The sequence below is a fragment of the Orussus abietinus genome, unplaced genomic scaffold (genome assembly GCF_000612105.2).
Source record: "Orussus abietinus isolate OABI.00-Male unplaced genomic scaffold, Oabi_2.0 scaffold79, whole genome shotgun sequence".
NCBI lineage: Eukaryota > Metazoa > Arthropoda > Insecta > Hymenoptera > Orussidae > Orussus > Orussus abietinus.
This window is the reverse complement of record NW_019394231.1, coordinates 198,799-221,208: the sequence shown is the minus strand read 5'-3', so window position 1 is coordinate 221,208 and position 22,410 is coordinate 198,799. Positions and strand designations below refer to the sequence as shown.

The following is a 22,410-nucleotide window of genomic DNA, read 5'->3' as shown; positions in this document are numbered from 1 at the left end:
GACACAACGAAGGCCGAACTTCCTTTCCGCCATCTTGTTTCACCTATTCCTTCCGGGAGAATTTTTCATTCACGTGAATTCATGTCAAAGTGCGGTGGAAATTCGGTTATTAATGTACAAAGTGGTAAGGAATCCTTCTCTACGTTCATTTATTATTTTTTTAAGTACCGCGACATATCTCATCCGGAGCTCCGTGCCGGACTTCCCGCGTCGCGTTTTAACTTTTGAATTTCCCGCCGCGCCGGGGGATCCCCAGCGGTACTCGACGCGACCTTAAGGCTGACGCACGCGATGTCGCTCGGATCCGTCGCCCCGGGCGAGCGGATCCATCTCTGCGGTTGGTCTGCGGTTTCGGAGCAGCTAAAGGCAGCTTTTCAGAGCCGACGACAGGACCGATTGGTCCGAGGGGACGTCCCGGCGACGTCCCACACGCGACGTCTTTCGCCGAACTCCACCTGGCCTCGAAATAACGCGAAACGCGAATATACCTCACGCTTCCGGAATGCAGGGGCCGCACAACGCGACGCGTCGAATATAGCCCACAATGCATGGGTTACATAAATGCAGGATCAATAAAAATGTCACCATAAATTCACAATACATTATTTTGAGGTTAACTTCCTAACTAAGACGTTCGTCATAATTCCCGGATAGCGATGGCCTGGACAATAAAGCGTCGAATATAGCCTTCTAAATTATGTAAATTGCATAAATGTCAGGGTTGGATTAAGAACATTTTGTGGTTAGGACGTAATTAAGACGTATGGGTATTTTCGGTAATTAATTATTCCTTTGGTGTATTATTGGAGATGTTAATTCTCTTAGTTATTCCATTTAAGGTACATGACTTTAATTTGACAGGTACGGAGGTTTCGCGACGCCTTAAGGAAATAGAATTCGCTGATCTATCTTGCGAAGTGGAGGTCAGATCGAACGCCTATTGGTCGGTTCCCGTACAGGTAGATCCTCCAAGGGAAAGTGGAATTCTCGCGGCGCCACGCGATTGGTTGCGCCTCGGCCAATCAGAGGGCGGCTCGGTGCGCGGGGATATAGCGCGCACTCGCGGCGCGGAGCGCGCAGTCGGCCCCGAGGCCTTGACCCCGAAGTATCCTTCGGGAGCCGGCGGACTTCGCGGCGCACATCCACGAGGATCAAGGTCGCCCGCTCCCTAGATGCGCCGATCGATTAAATACCGACCGCTCGACTAGATCCGCGAGGCTGGATCCTTAAACCCTGCACCCAGGAGCAACAAAGCCAGGAAACATCGGCCCCGTTATCGCGCCATTAACCCCGATAAGATTCTTCTCACCTTTCTCCAGATACCAGATAGAAGTGGGACGCAGTTTAGACGGTTTGCAAAATCCCGGAATCGGGAAATAATTTATCGGTAATTTATACATTTTCGTCACTTCCTAAATAATCCAGGTATCCCGATGATCCATGAATCACCATGCAACGCGATCCACGGGACATCATGACGGGCCTTTATTGTGCCATCATTCAATTACCCCGTGAAGGGTCGTTCCATCGTAGGACTCGGTTCCGGATTCTAAATCCTGCGGCCTGGTGCCGCATTCCTGGACCAGGAACAGGACACCAGGGAACCGCGCGTCCATCATCCCCGGCTCGAGGGCGGAAGAAGTCGGCGTTAATTCTTCGCGGAAAGACGTCGGACCTCTAACCGCTAGGAAATTTATCGACTTTATTTATCGACTTTGCGAGCCTCACGCGAGCTGGGAATAAAGCATTGCCACAGTCCACATTGTATGCAGATGGAAGCCACGAAGAGACGCGGATCGCGATCTATGAAGACCTGCTCCAGGACCTGCTCCAGGACTCGCCGGATTTCCTCCTGATTTATCGACACCCTTGCCCTCTCCTGAATTGTGGACCACCGTCTTTTCTCTTTGACATGTACATACTTTGTTAATACTATAAGCTAGACTAAGTAAAATAAAACGGTTGAAGAAAACCATCTTCGAGTTTAACTCCTGGAGTGATCCCGAAATGTCTGGAAGACGTCCCCAGGACTTGGGGATTTTTCTCCTGAGTTTCTGCCGAAGAACCCGGAAGCGGGATTACCATGAAGCGCAATTTCTCTTGGACCTTTCTTGCGGCCTGGAAGAGAGGCCATCGATAACGGGGATCGCTGATATCGAGGATTCAGCATTTTCGATCAGCGATGCAATCGAACTCTCCATCGGGAGCCCCTCTTGCCCTCCGCGTCCAGGACATGTTTCCTCGCCGCTGGAATATGGAAATCGGATCGCGGGAGATCGTTTCTACCGACCGCGAATTGCGGATCTACTGGAGAAGATCGGGAGAAGAGGAGGATCATCTTCCTTCCCGTACGGCGGGATATATTTAAGGAGCCAATTTCTTGTAAATTCTGTAAATTCATAAAATCCTTAAGGAGGGATTTTTCTCCCTCGTTTAATCCTTCCGACACTTTCCTCAGACTATGCCGGGATTTCCGCGACTTGGCAAGCGGTTCCAGATACAAAATCAAGAAACGTCCTTTCTTGTTTGTAGTCCCGCAAATAATACGGCCGACAGGCCGCACGTGCAAAGGACCAGCGGAGTTGCCTCTCGTAAAACAATGACAAAAGTCGAGAGAGCCTAGGCACGCCGGCATAATTCTTGGCAAGCTGTCCCGGCGCAGCTGCAGCTGCTCGTCGGGTGTCAAAGCGTTTTCCGCATAGGGAAACGTGCCAAGAAAACGTCCGCCCTGTCCGAGTCGTGCTCGAGATGTATCGAGTAACACAGGGAACACTTTGATCCCGCGAACTATCGACGATCGCAATCAATCGACACGATCGCTCTCGATTGACGATCCACTTCGACACGACGTTTTGTCAATTAATTATCTCGGAACTGTCGTCACCGATGAATCCGTTGAATTTCAGAAAATCCAGAGAAATTCATAAATTACCGACTAAAAGTAATTACCGATTATTTATTCTCATTGACTAATCGGGATATCTTGTGATAACGTATATCGAAGATATTTTGTAGGATTTCCTCCGGATTGTCGTCACGTGTTAACGTCTCGAGATTATGCAGATCGGGAGAATGGCAATGGTCGGGATGACGAAGAGAGAGTGGACGGAAAATCTCGTTAGCCGGGAATAATCAGTCTTGAATGTCATTTTACGCTAAGTACTAATCCGAACGGGTGACTGCCCCTGACAACCATGACCTATCCCGATTGTCCACCCTCGTTGTCACCTGACTTCCAAGGGAATTAATATCACCCTATTATCACGCCAAGTGCAATCCACACCTTTATCAAAAATAAATTCTCCAAAATATGGCTCCTTCCGTAATTTTCCACATCTTCCAGCTGATAAAGGCAAGATATGAATTTTCAAGACAAGAAGCATTTAATTCCAATTTTCGGGATAAAAGTGACGATCCTCCACGATAAAAAATGTGTAAATAATCCTCCACGATAAATTAATTATCTGAAACATGTTTGTACCAACAGTCTGGTAGAAAAAAAAATTGGTAAAAAATGAAAATGTATCGTTTCGAGCGTCGGGATGCTCTCGGAAATTAAACAGGAGTGGAGGAAGGTTCTGTTTGAATTTTTTTATTTAGAAAAAAAAAGATTATCTAGTACAGCCAGAGTGGCCCGCGGCGTGTAAACGCGGATGTAAATGCGCGGATTAACGCGGCTTATGTTGGCCGAGGTCATGTTACGACGTCGAGACTTAAGAGCAAAGTCTTGTACGGACCCCCGGCAATTTCCGTCCGGTAACGCCAATCACGGTAATGGACACTCGGGGGCCGGATTACTTGCACCGTGCCATCCCGTCCGCCATCTTGGCATCCAGCCACAAAGAAATTATAGCGACACAATTCCCGAAACAAACGCCCCAGACGGTCGATTAAAGCCAAACAAGAGTTGATAATTTTTTTGCTGATAACGCAGGCCCCCCGATCGATTGATCCCAATTACTCGAAGCCAATCGATCTGAGATGAAAAATATAAGATGCGTCACGGAACCCGATTTTAATGGAAAACAATTCCACTAAATATTTTGTATAATTTTTCTTGTGTGATATAAATGGTGAAAACACATTTTCACCGCCAGAGGAAATATACGGGATGCAATTGTCGGGTTAAGAATGCCTCGTGAAAATAAAATTTCAATTCAGTCATGTCCCTTTATACGAACACCTGTTACCTGTCGCACACGCGGGTGCAATGAGGCAATCGACCTCGATTGACCCCGTCAGGGAATTCCTGAATATCGGGGGAACTTTCCCGGGAAGTATTTATTGACGCATCGTGTGTTAAAAAATATTGTCAGAATATTGTGCCTAACCACGGGAAACTTAATCGGAGCAGCCGAATATTTATCGAATGCACCGAATAAAAGTGCAGTTTAGAATCGAAGGCGATACCTTGTATCGACTCGCGGAAACGCATCCGGGGAGTCGCAGGTGCAGCGAGAGAAATTTCTTCACGGTGCATCGTGGAAAGGCGTAATTACTGTGCATTATGCAGTGCAAGCCTGTATCTGTTCGCGAGAAATTGTTCCGCAAAGCCGAGCGTGAAAACGCGCCATTTTTCCGCTCTGTCGTTCTTCATTCGCGGAAATGAGAGCGCCGCCATTTTGGAGAACGCGGACATACGTGAATATCTCAAAATGAGGAGATAGGAATTTCCAATGACGGGTGATATTATTTCCCACATTATTTTCTAATCATCCGTCACTCCGGGTTTTCTTTATTCGCGGAAATAAGAGCGCCGCCATTTTGGAGAACGCGAATATACGTGAATATCTCTAAACGAGGAGATAGGAATTTCCGGAAACAAATTCCCAATGACGGGTGATATTATTTCAGACATTATTTTCTAATCATCCGTCACTCCGGGTTTTCTTTATTCGCGGAAATAAGAGCGCCGCCATTTTGGAGAACGCGGACATACGTGAATATCTCTAAACGAGGAGATAAGAATTTCCGGAAAAATATTCCCAATGACGGGTGATATTATTTCCCACATTATTTTCTAATCATCCGACACTCCGGGTTTTCTTCATTTGCGGAGATAAGAGCGCCGCCATTTTGGAGAACGTGAATATACGTGAATATCTCTAAACGAGGAGATAGGAATTTCCGGAAAAATATTCCCAATGACGGGTGATATTATTTCCCACATTATTTTCTAATCATCCGTCACTCCGGGTTGTCTTCATTTGCGGAAATAAGAACGCCGCCATTTTGGAGAACGCGGATATACGTGATATCTCTAAACGAGGAGGTAGAAATTTCCGGAAAAAAATTCCCAATGACGGGTGATATTATTTGCCACATTATTTTCTAATCATCCGTCACTCCCCGAAATAAAATGCCGCGTCATTTAATTCTTCGGATTTTTCAGAGCGAGACATAGTGTCTCGAGGACTATAAATCGTAGACGTCTCAACAAAGGGCCTCAAGAATCTCGAGTGGACATTATTCATCGGGAATTTCGTCAACCGTGAAATGTTCATGCACCCGACATAATGGAAGGTAATGGACTCATCGGTATTTTGGAAGTGAATCGACGATCGGAATTGGGTCGGCTCTTAGGACCAAATCCAAAAGCGTTTTCAGAGTGGGACGCGGTAATAAAAAACGAAATAGGTCGTTTATCCGGCCGAGTTGAAGTGAAAAAGTCTCTGTGGCTGCCAGCGGCAATATCTAGAGAGGAAACTGACGTTTATGCCACGGTAAAGTGTCAAAGGGATTATCAGCACCCGTGAGTGAAGCTGCTTAGAGGGGCCATTATGGCGGCCATTAAAGCGCCGTTTACAGGCTCTAATGCGCCGGAAATAACAATGGAAAAGGAAAAGCGGAGTCCCCCAAATATCGAAATCGGAGTGTTCTAAATTATCGTAAAATTGTCCTGACCCTTTCGATTCTCATATCAGAGCCTTCGATAATTGTATATTGATCGATATATATGAGCTCGACGCCATTTTGGTTCTGGTCTGGACTGAGTTAAAAAATTTCTTTGAAAAATCCACATTTTTAATGTGTCAGGACAATTCTTAGCTGATCAGGAGTGATGTGTCAAAGTTTTGGACAGTTTGGTCTTTTACCCTTAAAAAAAAGTGTTGTATTCGAATCGACTGATTTGAAGGGGGTTTCACTTCACCTTAATTTCCCGATCGGACGACAAAAATTTGTTAAAAAATCCAAATTTGCAATGTGTCAGGACAATTCTTAGCTGATCAGGAGTGATGTGCCAAAGTTTCGGACAGTTTGATCTAATACCCTTAAAAAAAAGTGTTGTATTCGAATCGACTGATTTGAAGGATGTCCCACTTCACCTTAATCAGGTTAATTCGGTACTGCGGAAGTGCGAGGGGATGCATTTTGATGCACCTCGACTGGGGAGATCGAGAAGAACGGCATCGGATCCGAAAGCCAAAATTGACACCAGGCCAAGTGTGGCGTGCAGGGTGTGACTCACGCATATCGCACGCATCGCGATTCTCTCGACACACGCGTCGTATATCCGAGGACTATATACGCGACGCCTCGTTATTCCCGGCGGCGACTTGAAACGCGGCCCCAGATCTGCTTTCCCCCTTTTTTTCCTTTTCAACAGGTGTCGCGCCGCCTTAACGAACGTCATAATTAGCGAGATTAATTGGGGCATGTCGGTGGAGACCGAGAAGAAAAAAGGAAGGCGGGCCAGAGGGCTAGATAATTAATTTCCAATCCTCGTAGGCAATGATACGGACCCCTTTTCTGGCTGATAATTGTCTGGCGTGAATGGTAAATAATGGTAATGGCGAATGGTAAATAATGGTAAGTGGGGGAATCCCGAGATATCGATATGAGTGATCAATCTCGGTGGAAGAGAAAATAAGAAAATCCCCGCGGTGAATTTCAAAGACCGGATCGTCACGCGACGGTGTGTTGGTATTGAGATCGGTGATTATGGATATTAAGGCAGGAAATTAGCAAGCCCTCGATAAATCAGGGAGATCGATGCCCATGGTTCGATGCGTCACCAAAAGGAGGACGAACCAAATTACACGGTCATTATCAGCCCTGGGTGCCTTGAGCGGGATTGGGAAAGTAGCTAAATTAAGATCCAGGGGTTTCACTTGACATTTGAGGATAATTTAAGGAATCCACTGTTTTCTGATTTCCTGCGGAAAGATCTTCGAAATGTGAGGAGGAAATCTCTTTTCCGGAATTTCGGGGGACTGGGAGTTTCCGAGATATCGGAAAATGAAGATGAGCCAATCACCGGCCGGCTGACTTTCCGTTGGAGCCGCTCCGCGATTGGTCGGCGAAATTCCTCGTTATCTCGCAAACCGTAAATCGTGGAGAGTTGCGGAAAAGAGCTTTTCGATTGAATTTTCCTCGATGAATGTGCCAGTAATGTCGAACCTCTGGATCATCGGTTCCCCGAATTATGATCCAGCGGTTTCACTTGAGATTTCAGGAAAATTCAAGGAATCCACTGTTTTCTGCTTTCCTGCGGAGAGATCTTCGAAACGTGAGGAGGAAATCTCTTTTCCGGAATTTCGGGGGACTGATAGTTTCCGAGATATCGGAAAACGAAAATGAGCCAATCACAGGCCGGCTGACTTTCCGTTGGAGCCGCTCCGCGATTGGTCGGTGAAATTCCTCGTTATCTCGCAAACCGTAAATCGTGGAGAGTTGGGGAAAACAGCTTTTCGATTGAATTTTCCTCGATAAATGTGCCGGTAATGTCGAACCTCTGGATCATCGGTTCCCCGAATTAAGATCCAGCGGTTTCACTTGAGATTTCAGGAAAATTCAAGGAATCCACTGTTTTCTGATTTCCTGCGGAGAGATCTTCGAAATGTGAGGAGGAAATCTCTTTTCCGGAATTTCGGGGGACTGGGAGTTTACGAGATATCGGAAAACGAAGATGAGCCAATCACCGGCCGGCTGACTTTCCGTTGGAGCCGCTCCCTGATTGGTCGGCGAAATTCCTCGTTATCTCGCAAACCGTAAATCGTGGAGAGTTGCGGAAAAGAGCTTTTCGATTGAATTTTCCTCGATGAATGTGCCGGTAATGTCGAACCTCTGGATCATCGGTTCCCCGAAGCCCCGTGAAATTATTTCGAGAGCCCGCCGGCACCATTAGCTCGAATTAGTCGCCGGCGAGGGTGCTTTACGAGAGTGCATTTCCGTCCCCGACGATTTCATACGTGTCAAGGGACATATCGCAATGCGGATATTCCGCGTCCACCATTACCGGGCTGAGAGCATCGCTCGTTCCCTTTCTTTTTATCCACGCCTCTTAAAAGCATAAACGCTTGAGAACCGATGCAGCACTCTTCAATGAAATGCCCTCAAATGCAACGTCACCTCTCCGCTCAGTAATCACAGTTTTTATATTAACCATTCTCCGAAAATTAATTCCCTCCAATTGAACGTACAAAAAAAATATATAAAATTAATTCAGCCTGAGTTAATCCGTTCATTGGATTTTTCATCGATACAGGGCTGATAGGAAATATCAATTAGCCTGTCGGATGAACATCTGGAGGCCCATTTGCCACTCGTTAAAGTCAATTCATAAATCCGATCGATCCGTAATTGCGCGACCCCGGGGATTAACTCGGCTCGACCTAATTCGCGTTTCCTCGTAGAGTCTCCGAGGAGGTGAGGGACGCAAAACCCGCAAATAGATCGTCAATCGATTTAGATCCGAACTCCCGTACCCGTGCAAACGTACGTACAAGTACCCGCACTTAGGGTCCGCCACCTGGGAAAGGAATAAATTTTGCGGAATAAAATAGGAATAGAATTTTTGAATAAAAAGATACAGGCAGGGCGGAAATAATAATCGGAGGAAAATCCTAGGAAGAGAACTGGAACTCGACCCTGAAGACGAAGTTAGATCTTCGAGCGCCTCCACCCGGATGAGGTCGACATCACCACAAGACACTTAGGGCCCACCACCTGGGAAAGGAATAAATTTTGCGGAATAAAATAGGAATAGGATTTTTGAATAAAAAGATACAGGCAGGACGGAAATAATAATCGGAGGAAAATCCTAGGAAGAGAACTGGAACTCGACCCTGAAGACGAAGTTAGATCTTTGAGCGCCTCCACCCGGATGAGGTCGACATCACTCGGTCGAAGTCTGCAGGTCCTTCTGATCCAGACGTTCGTGATAAGCGAAAGAGCTCGTGGTCCCTGGCGGCGGTTGGCATCCCTTTTTGTCGATCTGTCGCTAAAATCGATCGGCTCGTAAATCCCTCGGGAACCCCGAGAGGGACTCTGTTCTCCGGGTCGAATGTCGGGGTCGAGCACTCCGACTATCTCCCCGGGGTTCTTTCGCCTCCTCTTCTTCAGGGACCTCTTCGACATCCTCTTCGGCGGCTTCTTCAGGGACCTCTTCGCCTCCTTTTTATCGTCTCAGCTATTTCTCGTTACGCCGATATTCAATTTCTTATATTCTCCCTCTTCACCGTCCATTTGCGGATTTTTCCATCGTCATCTTCTTCAAGGTCCCCTCTATTGACATCCTCTCCCCGCGTCCCATTCTTGGATATTCTCTTCATACCCGACTTTCCCTTCTTTTTAAGCCCCATCTTCTTACCCATATCTCTCTGCATAGAGATTTTAACGAGCGATCCTTTTAGAGCCCCGCTCCCCGCCGATAAGGATCCGATCCTGAAGAGGGATAACGATCGCCTTAAATCAAGGAACAAAAGAAATGGACGCGAGACTCGACATGACCGATAAATACCGTGGGGAGGAGAGCCGGACAAATATTTAATATTTCACTTATCCCTCCGTAAAGTCGCAAACGAAATGCTCCAAAAATGACCCTTGCAAAAGTGCACTTGATTTGTGAGAAAAAAAATTAATACCGTCCCGTTTATTATTTTATCCCGATTTAGATAGACGACCATTGTTGCGTTGATATTTATTAATTCGGAATCGAATTTTTAAAAATTAATTTAGAGGTTCGGAAATATGCCGCGGAAAGGTTCTGACGAATCGGGCCCTCGTTCATGACTCGTGACATGATTTAGTTAAGTATTTTTCCCGTTTATTATTTTATCCCGATTTAGATAGACCACCATTGTTGCGTTGATATTTATTAATTGGGAATTTAATTTTTTTAAATTAATTTAGTGGTTCGGAAATATGTCGCGGAAAGGTTCTGACGAATCGGGCCCTCGTTCATGATTCGTGACATGATTTAGTTTATTATTTTTCCCGTTTATTATTTTATCCCGATTTAGATAGACCACCATTGTTGCGTTGATATTTATTAATTCGGAATAGAATTTTTTTCAATTAATTTAGAGGTTCGGAAATATGCCGCGGAAAGGTTCTGACGAATCGAGCCCTCGTTCATGACTCGTGACATGATTTTGTTTATTATTTTTCCCGTTTATTATTTTATCCCGATTTAGATAGACCACCATTGTTGCGTTGATATTTATTAATTGGGAGTTTAATTTTTTAAAATTAATTTAGAGGTTCGGAAATATGGCGCGGAAAGTTTATAACGAGTCGGGCCCTCGTTCATGAGTCGTGACATAATTTAGTTCGAGTACATTTTACACGGTCTAATTTTTACCCCAAGGAAATTAGTATGGGTAGGGCTCACGGATCGTTAATGATTCCTGTCTTCGATCGTTTCCGATCGATACGGGAAGATTCATGGGCCCATTGTTACCATCGAGCCCTGACACTCTTAAAGAAGGACCCTGACAATGCGTTATTAAATATGTTTCTAAATCCGCAGAATTTCGATAAACAAAATCATACTAGAATTTGGAATTTCCTCGCGGCTTTAATTAAAGAACAAAAGGGGAAATCAATGAATTCCTTTGGGATTGACTTAATGTTTAAATATTAAATTTCGTCTTTCGGAGCAGGCCATTTTCTCCTATTTTCGGAAGCTTTTGACATCGCCTTGACAAGGATTTCGAGTTGGCGCGTGTGTGGGATCTCCTCAAAGGACGTGAGATAGATCCTCCTCATAGATCAACGCACGTCCCCGGCACGTGGATCTTCCAATGCGTGGCCCGAATAAACAAATGGATGTCAACCAAGGCGGCGATCATCAAGGTAACATTTTCATACCGGGATTTCGATCCGAAAATTAATTCGTGTCAATGCAAATCACTCGACTAAAAATAGCGAATCACGTCTGAATTACGTTTTAGCGATAAGAATAAATCCAATTGTGCGTGCAAAAAAAAAATAGAAAATTATTCAACGCCTGAACGTTGGAATGAAAAATAGGGTTTTCTTTTAGCGATAAGGAGAAATCCAATTATGCGTGCGAAAAAAAAATAATGCGCAAATTATTCGACGTCCCAAGGGACTCAGGATCGACGAGACAGACATGCGAAATTCCCGGGTGCATTTGAAATTGCAAATTGACCGAGGAAATCCAGAACGCACTCAATTAACAGACGTCTCTCGAGACGGTCTGTACGCGTAATCCGCGTGCCGGCAAAAAGTAGATTAATTGCGGCCGTATTTCATGCAATCCGTTGATGAATCAACTTTAACGAGCCCAGCCTCTCCTCGTCTGCGAGCTTACAGGAGCTTTTTGTCGCGAGTGTCACCGATAGACATGTCGAGCAGCGAGGATTCGTTATCATAAAGATAGATCCCGTCAACGGGTGCATTTACTTTCCCGGATTCCTCCCATAAGACTTTACATCAAGACCCATATGATTTTTCCCCGCACTTTCTCCTTAAGAAACATTAAGGGGATGTGCAATTGGCATCCGAAATATGAACCGTTCATGGAGCTTTTCTATGAACCTGGATGTACCGAATCGTATCAAACTTTACAGCGTGAACGCGAAACTATAAGGGAAGTTCCGACTCTCATGAAATTTCATCGCATATAAAAAATTATTAAAATGCCCATAAACAGATATAAAAAAAGAAATGAAATTTCATGACTTTCAGGACCTATTTTCTAGTCTCCGTGTTCGGGTTGTGAAGTTTCAAGCGATTCGGTGAGCCCAATTCGGAGATAAGGTTCACACCACCTTAACGCAAAGTGTTACAAATTAATCCCCCCTAAGTGGAAAATGATAAGAATGATAAAATCGGGTAAAAGTTCCAAGAGGAGTAAGTGAGTTCACGAGAAAATAATTTGGAATTTCCCTTTAAAGTGGATAATCCTGTGATACACTTTTTTTTTTTCCGGGGAAATTCTCAGGTAAAACACCAGACGCGTCGTCACCGTCGCCGAAAATGATAAGAATGATAAACTCGGGTAAAAGTTCCCAGTGGAGCAAGCGAATTCATGAGAAAATTTGGAATTTCCCTTAAAAGTGGATAATCCTGTTGTACACTTTTTTCTTTTTTTTTTCCGGGAAATTCTCAGGTAAAACACCGGACGCGTCATCACCGTCGCCGAAAATGATAAGAATGATAAACTCGGGTAAAAGTTCCTAGTGGAGCAAGCGAATTCATGAGAAAATTTGGAATTTCCCTTAAAAGTGGATAATCCTGTGGTACACTATTTTTTTTTTTTTCCCGGGAAATTCTCAGGTAAAACACCAGACGCGTCGTCACCGTCGCCGAAAATGATAAGAATGATAAACTCGGGTAAAAGTTCCCAGTGGAGCAAGCGAATTCATGAGAAAATTTGGAATTTCCATTAAAAGTGGATAATCCTGTTGTACACTTTTTTCTTTTCTTTTTTCCGGGGAAATTCTCAGGTGAAACACCAGACGCGTCGTCACCGTCGCGGCCTCCGCGAATCAGGCCGCGGATTCCGCGTAACGGAGGCGAGCAATTTTCGCGAAATCGCGAGATTGCTCCGCGCGGCAGACCTCGGGATTGCAGGGGAGAAGAAGAGGCGTAAAAAAGAAGAGGGGAGATAAGAAGACGAGCCAGGTACTCACGTAGAAGTAGAGCTCGACGCGGTGCGAGTTCTTCGGGACGCAGGTGAGGGCTTCCGACCTGCAGCATCCGGTGTCGTCGGAGCACCTGTGCAAGATCGCGCAATGTGGAATGTACGTGGTCGAAGGACTCGGATAGACATCTCGGACAGGGATGACCCTTGCCCTAGGCCACTGGCAGCTTCCCTCTCGAGAAACCTTGATAGCGTGCTGCAACGCCTCCTTGATCTCTGCGGCTGGAAAATCAGAAGGAAAGAATTTTTTTAATTCAAGAAAACCGGAAATTAAATAAATTAAATCCCTCGGACGAACTGCTGCATTGTGCGGCCTAGCACGCACGTTATCACGGCGGGAGCGATCATTTATGCCGGTTGTAAATTCAATTTATTGTTCTTTTGACCCGACGTCGGATAGGCATGATCCTTTAACCCCTTCTCACGGATCCGCGGCGTAGATCCTTCGAAAAAAACCCGAGGAACTCCGCGGAATCAGTTATTAATCAAATTACATGTATATAAAGCTGGAATTGCCACTTTAGCACAATTCAATAAAATTTCTTGCAAAATTTATTGCTAATTCATTGTTATTTTATTGCACAAGAGAACAATTTTTTGCTCTTATACTTTGCGAAAAATGGCGGCGATGTCAGCTTTATATAAAGCTAGCACTGCCACAATAAAAAACAATTATTAAGTAAATGTTCATCGATGAATTATATACCAGAATTTATTGCTAATTAATTGCTCGCGGAGAAACCAAATTTCAATTTTTTTACTCACCCCTAAAGGGGTGAATCGCCACCCCTAGTGATGATCGCAGGACGGAAACATGAAAAACATGGAAGAATCGAACTATTTGTTCACGTGGGAATTAATCGCTAATTAATGTAGCGTTGAAAATTGTATTTTTACAAAGATATTGGTTCTTCTCGGAGCAATTAATTTCCACATGAACAAATAGTTCGATTCTTCCATGTTTTTCATGTTTCCGTCCTGCGATCAGCACTAGGGTTGGCGATGCACCCCTTTAGGGGTGAGGAAAAAAATTGAAATTTGGTTTTTCCGCGAGCAATTAATTAGCAATAAATTCTTGCATATAATTCCTCGATGAACATTTACTTAATAATTGTTTTTTATCGTGGCAGTGCTAGCTTTATATAAAGCTGACATCGCCACCATTTTTCGGAAAAGTATAGGAGCAAGAAATTTTTTTCTTGTGCAATAAAATAGCAAGAAATTTTGCAACAAATTTTATTGAATTGTGCTAAAATGGCAATTCCAGCTTTATATACATTCAAATTACAGAGGGGGGGTGTACCCGAATTTTTTGAGACAGGAGGAAAAAAAAATCTTACGCGATAATCGAGGTCCTGAATTTGCTCGTGACGAAAGGGCGGCGAAGATTTCGGGGGAAAAAAAATGGGAAAAATGGCCACGGGGGAATAACTCGCGGAGAAATGTCGCCGGCGCTTTCTAGCCGTGGCCAATGGCCAGATTATGCTAATCCTGGACGTGGGCGTCCAGACACCTTCGGGATGCTATCTCTTTCCAGGACGTGGACTCGCCGACTCGAGTCCTCCGTGTCCATAAGTCCGGAATGGGTCCGCAGATCGAACCCGCGATTTTCCATTCCGGAGGCGGCTAGTCCGGGTCTCGCGGACCGATCGGCCCAATTAACCCTTACGGAATTAATTAAGGAAAAGTTCATCTAGTTACGTTAAACCTGAAAGTTTGTGCGTTACCTCGCCACGCGTGACGATTAAGATTCCCACCCCCGCCCGGTAGAAAATGTCCTGCATTTTGGTCATTCAATCCTTACCAACAATAAATCTCGGATTTTCTAGCCAAATTCAGATTCTAATTAAACGAAAATATAATTAAGGTGAAGTGAAACCCGTCGAGGAACCTAATCGACGTCGGTTAAAATGATTTTTCTACACACCTAAGTTGCCGACGCTTGTTTTTATATTGACAGGCTGTGTCGAATTATATTGGGTATTGTACTAAATAACAAATTTCGAAAGTGTCAGGATAATTCCTAGGTGCTCACGAGTCATGTGTCGAAGTTTCAGGCGATTCGATCCAATGTAAAAAAAAAATCTTATTCGAATCGATTGATTTAAGGAAGGTTTCACTTCACCTTAAAAAAAAATATGTCTTATTCGAATCGACTGATTTGAAGGTTTCACTTCACCTTAAAAAAAGAAATGTCTTATTCGAATTGACTAATTTAAGAAAAGTTTCACTTCACCTTAAAAAAAATATGTCTTATTCGAATCGACTGATTTGTGGAAGGTTTCACTTCACCTTAAAAAAAATATGTCTTATTCGAATCGACTGATTTGAGGAAAGTTACACTTCACTTTAAAAAAAATATGTCTTATTCGAATCGACTGATTTGAGGAAAGTTACACTTCACTTTAAAAAAAATATGTCTTATTCGAATCGACTGATTTGTGAAAGGTTTCACTTCACCTTAAAAAAAAATCTTATTCGAATCGACTGATTTGAGGAAAGTTACACTTTACTTTAAAAAAAAAATATGTCTTATTCGAATCGACTGATTTGTGGAAGGTTTCACTTCACCTTAAAAAAAAATATTCGAATCGACTGATTTAAGGGAGGTTTCACTTCCCTTAACGGAAGGTTGTAAGGAGCATCGCTTTCATTACATTCTTGAGGGGGGGAAAAAAAAATTGAATAGAGAAAGAACACTAATTAACTCCGACAATAGGAAAGCAGTAGAAGACGTTGACTCGGCGCGACCAAGAAGAGACCTCTGGCTACTGCTTATCCACTTTGCAATTTGTGTAATGACCGGCGAATAAATCCTCGCGCACTCGCGACAAGTCGGTATTGACTCTCCATCGGCCGCGAGACGGGAACCGGAGGAAATAAGGAAAGAAAAGGGGCAAATCGAGGTGGCGGTAAACGTAAGCGATAAATAATCGTGAGCATCGTCGACGTAATCGGTGCAACGGCGCCCCGGGGCGGCGCAGTTGCAGTCGCAGCTGCGCCGCCGCGATTGGCATTTGCATGCAAATTAAACGACCTAAAGGAAGGAGGAGGAGGATGCCCCGGGAAGACGAGGACAGGGAAAAGGGTCCTCTCCTCTCCTTACTGCAACTGCAATCATCGCCGGGTTTAACGAGCGTCGCGAGACGTCGACGGACTCGTTAAGTCGATCGGCTGCAGTTGACCCAGTGCAGCTGCAGACGAGAGACCTTGTCCGATCGAGTGCACGAAACTCGATGACTTAACTCGAGAGACCTTACACCTCCAAAAATCCTCGTCTCAATTACCACCGTAATCTTAATCGAAAGCAACTTAACAATCTACACGTTAATGCAATCCAAACTGCAAAATGTGTCGCTAATGCATTAAAAAAATTATTCATCCGTGCAAAAGTCCTGACTGAATGTACTAAAAAAATTTCAAAGTACCCTGCCGATTTATATTCAGAATGCAATTGACATTAAATCGATACTGGTGGCCGGTGAAAAATTAAAATGGTATTGTCAGGACACATTTGCACTCATTTTTCCCGCTCTTGTTGTCCTGCTGCAAATTGTAATTATTAATGCAATTCAAACTGCAATATGTGTCGCTAACGCATTAAAAAAATTATTCATCCGTGCAAAAGTCCTAACTGAATGTACTAAAAAAATTTTAAAGTACCCTGCCGATTTAAATTCAGGATGCAAATTGATATTAAATTGATACTGGTGGCCGGTGAAAAATTAAAATGGTATTGTCAGGACACATTTGCACTCACTTTTCCCGCTCTTGTTGTCCTACTGCAAATTGCTGGGCGTATTAAAAAAATTACTCATCCGTGCAAAAGTCCTGACTGAATGTACTAAAAAAATTTTAAAGTACCCTGCCGATTTAAATTCAGGATGCAAATTGATATTAAATCGATACTGGTGGCCGGTGAAAAATTAAAATGGTATTGTCAAGACACATTTGCACTCACCCTTCCCGCTCTTGTTGTACTGCTGCAAATTGCTGCGCGTCTCTTTGACGCCTTCTCTGGTGCCCAGCGATTGCCATTTGTGGACGCTGTGTGCCGACATAGGTGGATACTCATTTTTTGCTTGATATCCATTATATTGAGACCCTGTGCCGGAATCGTAGGCCCTGGGATCTCGATGTTCGTATCGAGAGATCGAAGGAGGTTTCGTCGTGGTCGTGGTGGTAGTGGTGGTCGAGGTGGTCGTCGACGGAGTCGTGGTCGTCGAAGTGGTCATCGAGATCTCCTCGTCCTCGTTATCGTCTTCCAGGTAGTCCTATCGAACAAAAAAGAAAAAAAAAATTATCGTCACCAGAAAATCATCGACAAACGTCAAACGTTGATATGCATTTACTAATTGTAAAATAATAAGAGCTGAGAAAGAGGGAGGAAATAAATTCCCTTATCACGGGGGAATATTGGTATTTGTGGATACTTAAAAAATGATGAAAAAAAATGAATTTTGTCGGAAAAGGTCGATATCAGAAGGGCGCGGATCGAGTTATAATAATCCGTCCTCGACCTTGTTTCCCAACCACGTGGACCAGGCTGACCCTGTTAAGGGGTCTCGGTACGTGATAACGCGAACTTCGATACGGCATTCTCTCTTTCACGGGCGCCTGGAACGCGAAACGGTCATATTTAATCTCCGTTTACAGGAGGGAATAATCACCGGAGCACTTGCCCCGTAACCGACATCTGCGCCTTTGATACGCCGCTGAACGGAAACAATCCAGGGTAGCCGATGGTGCCAGAAGAGCCGCCTCGGTAAAAAATGCCCATGCAGATTTAATTTTAGACCCCCGTCCTATCACCCCCAAGCCTCACAAACCCCCCTCGAGTTCCATTCTTTTTTTAAGGAATTTATTAAAAGAGTTCAAGCGAACCCCTGAGGAGTGGCTAGAAGAGGACGTGGAACCGCCGCGCGGAGCGATGATAAAAAAATCCTGGGGGTCTCAAAAGTCGGCCGTAAATTCTGAAATAATTCCTGCGGGTTCTTTAGAGGTGGCAGGGGTAGGGAAAAAATCAGGGGGGAGTAATTCATATTTATATGAATATTTATCTCCTCGACGCGACGAAAAGGGGATTAGCGACGTCGCCTGTGCCCCCGTACCTCGGCGACTCTCGTCACGTCGACTTTACGACTTTTTTCCGCAGATTGACAGGGACTTAAACGAGCACCTCGACATCCTGGACACGTCTCTCGAGGCATATGCGAGCTCCATTGTCGTCGGGTCGTCTCTCGAGCTTACCAATCGGAAGCTCCATTAGTACGTCCCGGACGAGTCATGAAAGCTCCATACCAAGCGATTCGTAGGCGTCGAATGGTTCTCGGAAGTGCCTCGTAAACGAGCCACCAGCTCGATGAAAGTCCCCGATGATCCGCCATCGATAAATCGACGAATCGGCGATAGCCAATATCCTGATTGGCAGACGGCTTGGCATCGATCCTCGATCCTCATCAGAGATGCATTCGGCACCACGTGGACGTTCTTCGGATTCCTCATCGTGACTCTACTCCCCCGCCCGATACGTGGTCGCGCCTTTCCGCACTTTTCTACTTTCCTCGATCGAGGAGAAAGGAGAAAAAGAAAATCGGGGAAAAACCTACACCGAGTACGTGGTTTAAGGTGGAGTGAAACACGTCGAGGCACTTCATCGACGTCGATAGAGAAGATTTTTGTAAATGCCTACGCTCCCGACTTTCGTTTTTATATCGACAGCTGGGTCGAATTATATTGGGTATTGTACCAAATGGCGTACTCCACCTGTCGTTTGCGTACAATAAATATCAAGAAATCGAAGTAAAACTCCAGAAATCCTATGGATTCGTGCTTTCTGGGGCCCTAATTGACTGCAGAGGGACCCCCTGCGCCATCTGTGATTTCCAGGTCAATTAAATTTTCACTCCGAGACCTCGTATTACCGTCGTTTTGGCATAGAAGCGCATACAACACTTTTTTTCCCTTTATCCCGTTCAAATGAGAGTTTATCGATTACCAGAGTGTTCTAAATTGTCGTCAAATTGTCCTGACCCTTTCGATTCCGATATCAGAGCCTTCGATAATTGTATATTGATTGAAATATGAGAGCTCGACGCCATTTTGGTTCTGGTCTGGGCTAAGTTACAAAAATTTCTTTAAAAAATTCCAAATTTGCAATGTGTCAGGACAATTCTTAGATGATCAGGAGCGATGTGTCAAAGTTTCGGACAGTTTGGTCTTTTACCCTTAAAAAAAAGTGTATTCGAATCGACTGATTTGAAGGGGGTTTCACCTCACCTTAATTTCCCGATCGGACGACAAGTACCGCAGAAATTGGGGCGGCAATAAGTCCCCCTTTCCTTTCAATATTAAATAGGAACACTTCGCAAATCTTTTTCCCCTTTTGTGATTCGCATCCCATCATTGCACGTCGGGGAAAAACGAAATGGTACTTTGACGAAAACAGTCCCGGGGATTTTAAGAATCTCTCCGGCCGCAAATAGAACGAGTTCTGACGGTGCTCCGAACTGCTTCCATCCGCCAGTCATTCCAGCTCTCTTTTCATCTTTTCATCTCGGAGTTTCGAAATCTCGAAAGGGGGAGAGAAAAAAGGTGCCCGAGACCCTTTCCATACGGACGTGTGCTCGTCACCGTTCGAGACTCCAGCTGAGTCAGGATGGAAATCTTAAATTGCACTTCAATGAATCCTGAATGAATTCAAAGAAGCCAGTAATTAAATGTGCCCATAATTATGAAAGTGGTCTAAGTCATATATTTTTTGTTTTACATTGAATTAATTTTGTTTGAAATAATACGGCGTGAAATAACTGATAAACTCATTTTTTTTTTTTTTTTAATTTTGACTTAGACCACTTTCATAATTATGGGCACAAATATTAGTCCAGCCTATGGGCGCGACTAATGATGAAAAATTGTCCATCGAGGTGCAAACGGCGATCTGTCATTTTTATTTCTGCTGATTTACACCTCCTGGAAGACGACGAGAACTTCTTGCTGGGGTTGGTTTTTTATTTTATTTTTTATTTAATGGTTTTCTTTTTTTTTTTTTCCTCGTAAGGGGGCCATCACTGGACCCATCAGGGGATGTTCGCGGAACACGATCTCGTTCTCGGTTCCTTGTGGGTGGGCCTTTATGGTCGGGTTATCCTCGTCGTGATCAATTCGCCCGAAGACTCGCCCCTTCGCAGAGCATTGTCTTCCTCGACGCATATCTTCGATCGATGAATTTTAATTTCGTGACTCTCCCCCGGGGGGATATCTGGAGCGGAAATTTCAGACCCCGAAGGACGCGAAACAAGTCCCGAAACGAAGCGATCCATCAAACTCCGAAAAGGCAAAAATTCCGGGATTAAAAAAAAATGAAAAAAACGTGTCACTCCCTTAAACACCAAAATCCCTTGAAAACCCTTCCCTAGGTGGGGAAACACTTATTTATATATAATCCATGCCCATAATACCTAAAAACACCCTCGTAATTTTTTTCTCAATTTTTCATCCTAACCCTCCTGGACTTATAATTACTGAATAAAAAATTCAATAAAAATTCCCAGAGCCATTGCATTTATCCTCGACATAGATCTTGTTGAAAATCATAGGTTTCTCCGGAAATGTCGAAGAAGTCGCAGACGAGGACCGCCCCGAAGAGCTGGGGAGAATGCCGAAGGGGTGTTCTGACCCAGTTTTTAATTCTTGCAAATTCCCTAGATAAACCTCGAAGGGGGGCAGTTTCGTAGAGGCATCCCCGAACTTTTGGGTGGTCCAGAAGACGAGTTGCCTTGGCAAACCCGGTTTAATAACAGGAGGTGCCCCGGATGAGCACTAATGCCTCTTAATGCTCGCCGGCCACGTCGGTCGGGCAGCACTTAAGGGCGCGTAAAGTTTCTCTTTCAGTCCTTCCCTCTCCCTCGCTCTCACGGATTTTCCTATCAGCTTCTCGCTCGCTCCCGCTCTCAAGTTTTTGCCGGACGGCCAATTTCGTCGAGCCGTGCAATTTGTACATACATTTTTGGTGCCGTCCGGCTTCCTCCACCTCGCCACGCGGTTTCGGGCCTTTCGACGCTTTTGAGAGCCTCTTCGATCTCCATTCCTTTTTTTTCTTTTTTTTTTTTACCGACGACTCGCGAGTAAAAAAATCCGGAGCAAGCTGTCAGAACTAGAATTTTCCTCCCGGATTTTAATTTCTATTTCGTTGATGATATTTTCCTTTGTTTCATTTAAGGGAGGGTATTGTTTCGGGATTTTTGTCGACGGCGGTTTGGTGCTTCTCTTTAAATTTCGATTTTAGTTTGTAAAATCGCGATGACGCGAAAGTGCAGCCTCGTCTCGAGGAATTTTCAGCCAAGGTTTACGAGGTGATGGATCAATCTCGGGATGATAAGGCGACCCTTGAAATACCGAGATGCGGCACAAGTTCTCGGAAAAATGGCGCAAGCCCCGGTGCCTAAAAATGGCAGAAAAGGCCTCGAACCTTGGCTCGGAATTCCTCTGGGTCACGAACACCCAACCGCTCGGTTTTATTAATAAGACTGGAGAGTAACGCGAACGGGTCTTTAATTATAAACAATTCCCAAGAGGGGAGGCACTCCTCCTCGTCCTCGAATAAGGCGGCACTTCTTCCAAAATTAATTCCGATAAATAACCACAGGGCAGATAAACAGGTGTAATCATCCTTCAATTATCCGGAATAGTATCCTCGGTAAGGAAACGAGCCCTTCCTTGAACCTCGAGAAGATATTTCAAATTTTTTGGGGAATTTCTCATATATGAAGTATAGGCCAATCGGCGATCTCGCGATCAGCTGATCGGAGGTGACGCACCGGCTGGATTTTTTCATTTTATTTTCCCGCGCGAATTCTTCGAGGAATCGATCCCGCTACCTCTTCGAGAATTATCGCCAGATAGTCCCGTCGTCTGGGAATATATTAAGCGGGGTCGCCGACGAAAATAAAGTCCAGCGATTGGCGGCGTTCCAGGGGGAACGGTCTGCAGAGTGCAGACACGCAGTCAGCCTCCCGTTCGGTCCACAACCTGTCAGAAACCCGGGCCGAGCCCTCGAAGCACGTCTCAGACGTTCCCCAGACGAACGTCGCCGTTCGAGAAAACGTCAAAGTCGAGTCGATCTATCGATCGAGGCAAAATCACCTCGAGACGTCCACCAGCGTTAATGCGCAAAGAGTCCCATAAAAAGTGCGCTCTCTGGTTCAGCCTCGAGGATCACCGAAATTGGGATTAAACCAGCGTCAACCCTTTAAGACACGGAATGTTAAAAAATAAAAAGGCCCATGTTGCAATCAAATTTTATTGCTTTTTAAATTTCGAAATTTCAATCGATTCAAATTGAATTCAATTGGAAAAAAATTTCGAGGTGGCTGAAAAAATATCCCACCGTGCATATGCCAGCGTTAAAAAGGTGGGACACTTTTAATTTTTACCAGTTAATGCAAAGATTCCCACTAAATGTCGGCGCTTTTTGGTTCAGCCTCGAGAATCACCGAAATTGGGATTAAACCAGC

General features: G+C 44.6%; 1 protein-coding gene across 1 annotated transcript in view; it reads right to left on the bottom strand.

Annotated features, from left to right (window-relative positions):
• LOC105694884 overlaps positions 1-22,410 on the bottom strand; it is a 63,721-nt gene that overhangs the window by 20,953 nt on the left and 20,358 nt on the right. Inside the window, exons 3-4 of the mRNA XM_012416009.2 lie at positions 16,857-17,169; positions 12,885-13,117 (exon numbers count right to left, since the gene is read on the bottom strand). Coding sequence (XP_012271432.1) covers positions 12,885-13,117; positions 16,857-17,169 — 546 coding nt within the window. The remainder of the gene's footprint in view (positions 1-12,884; positions 13,118-16,856; positions 17,170-22,410) is intronic.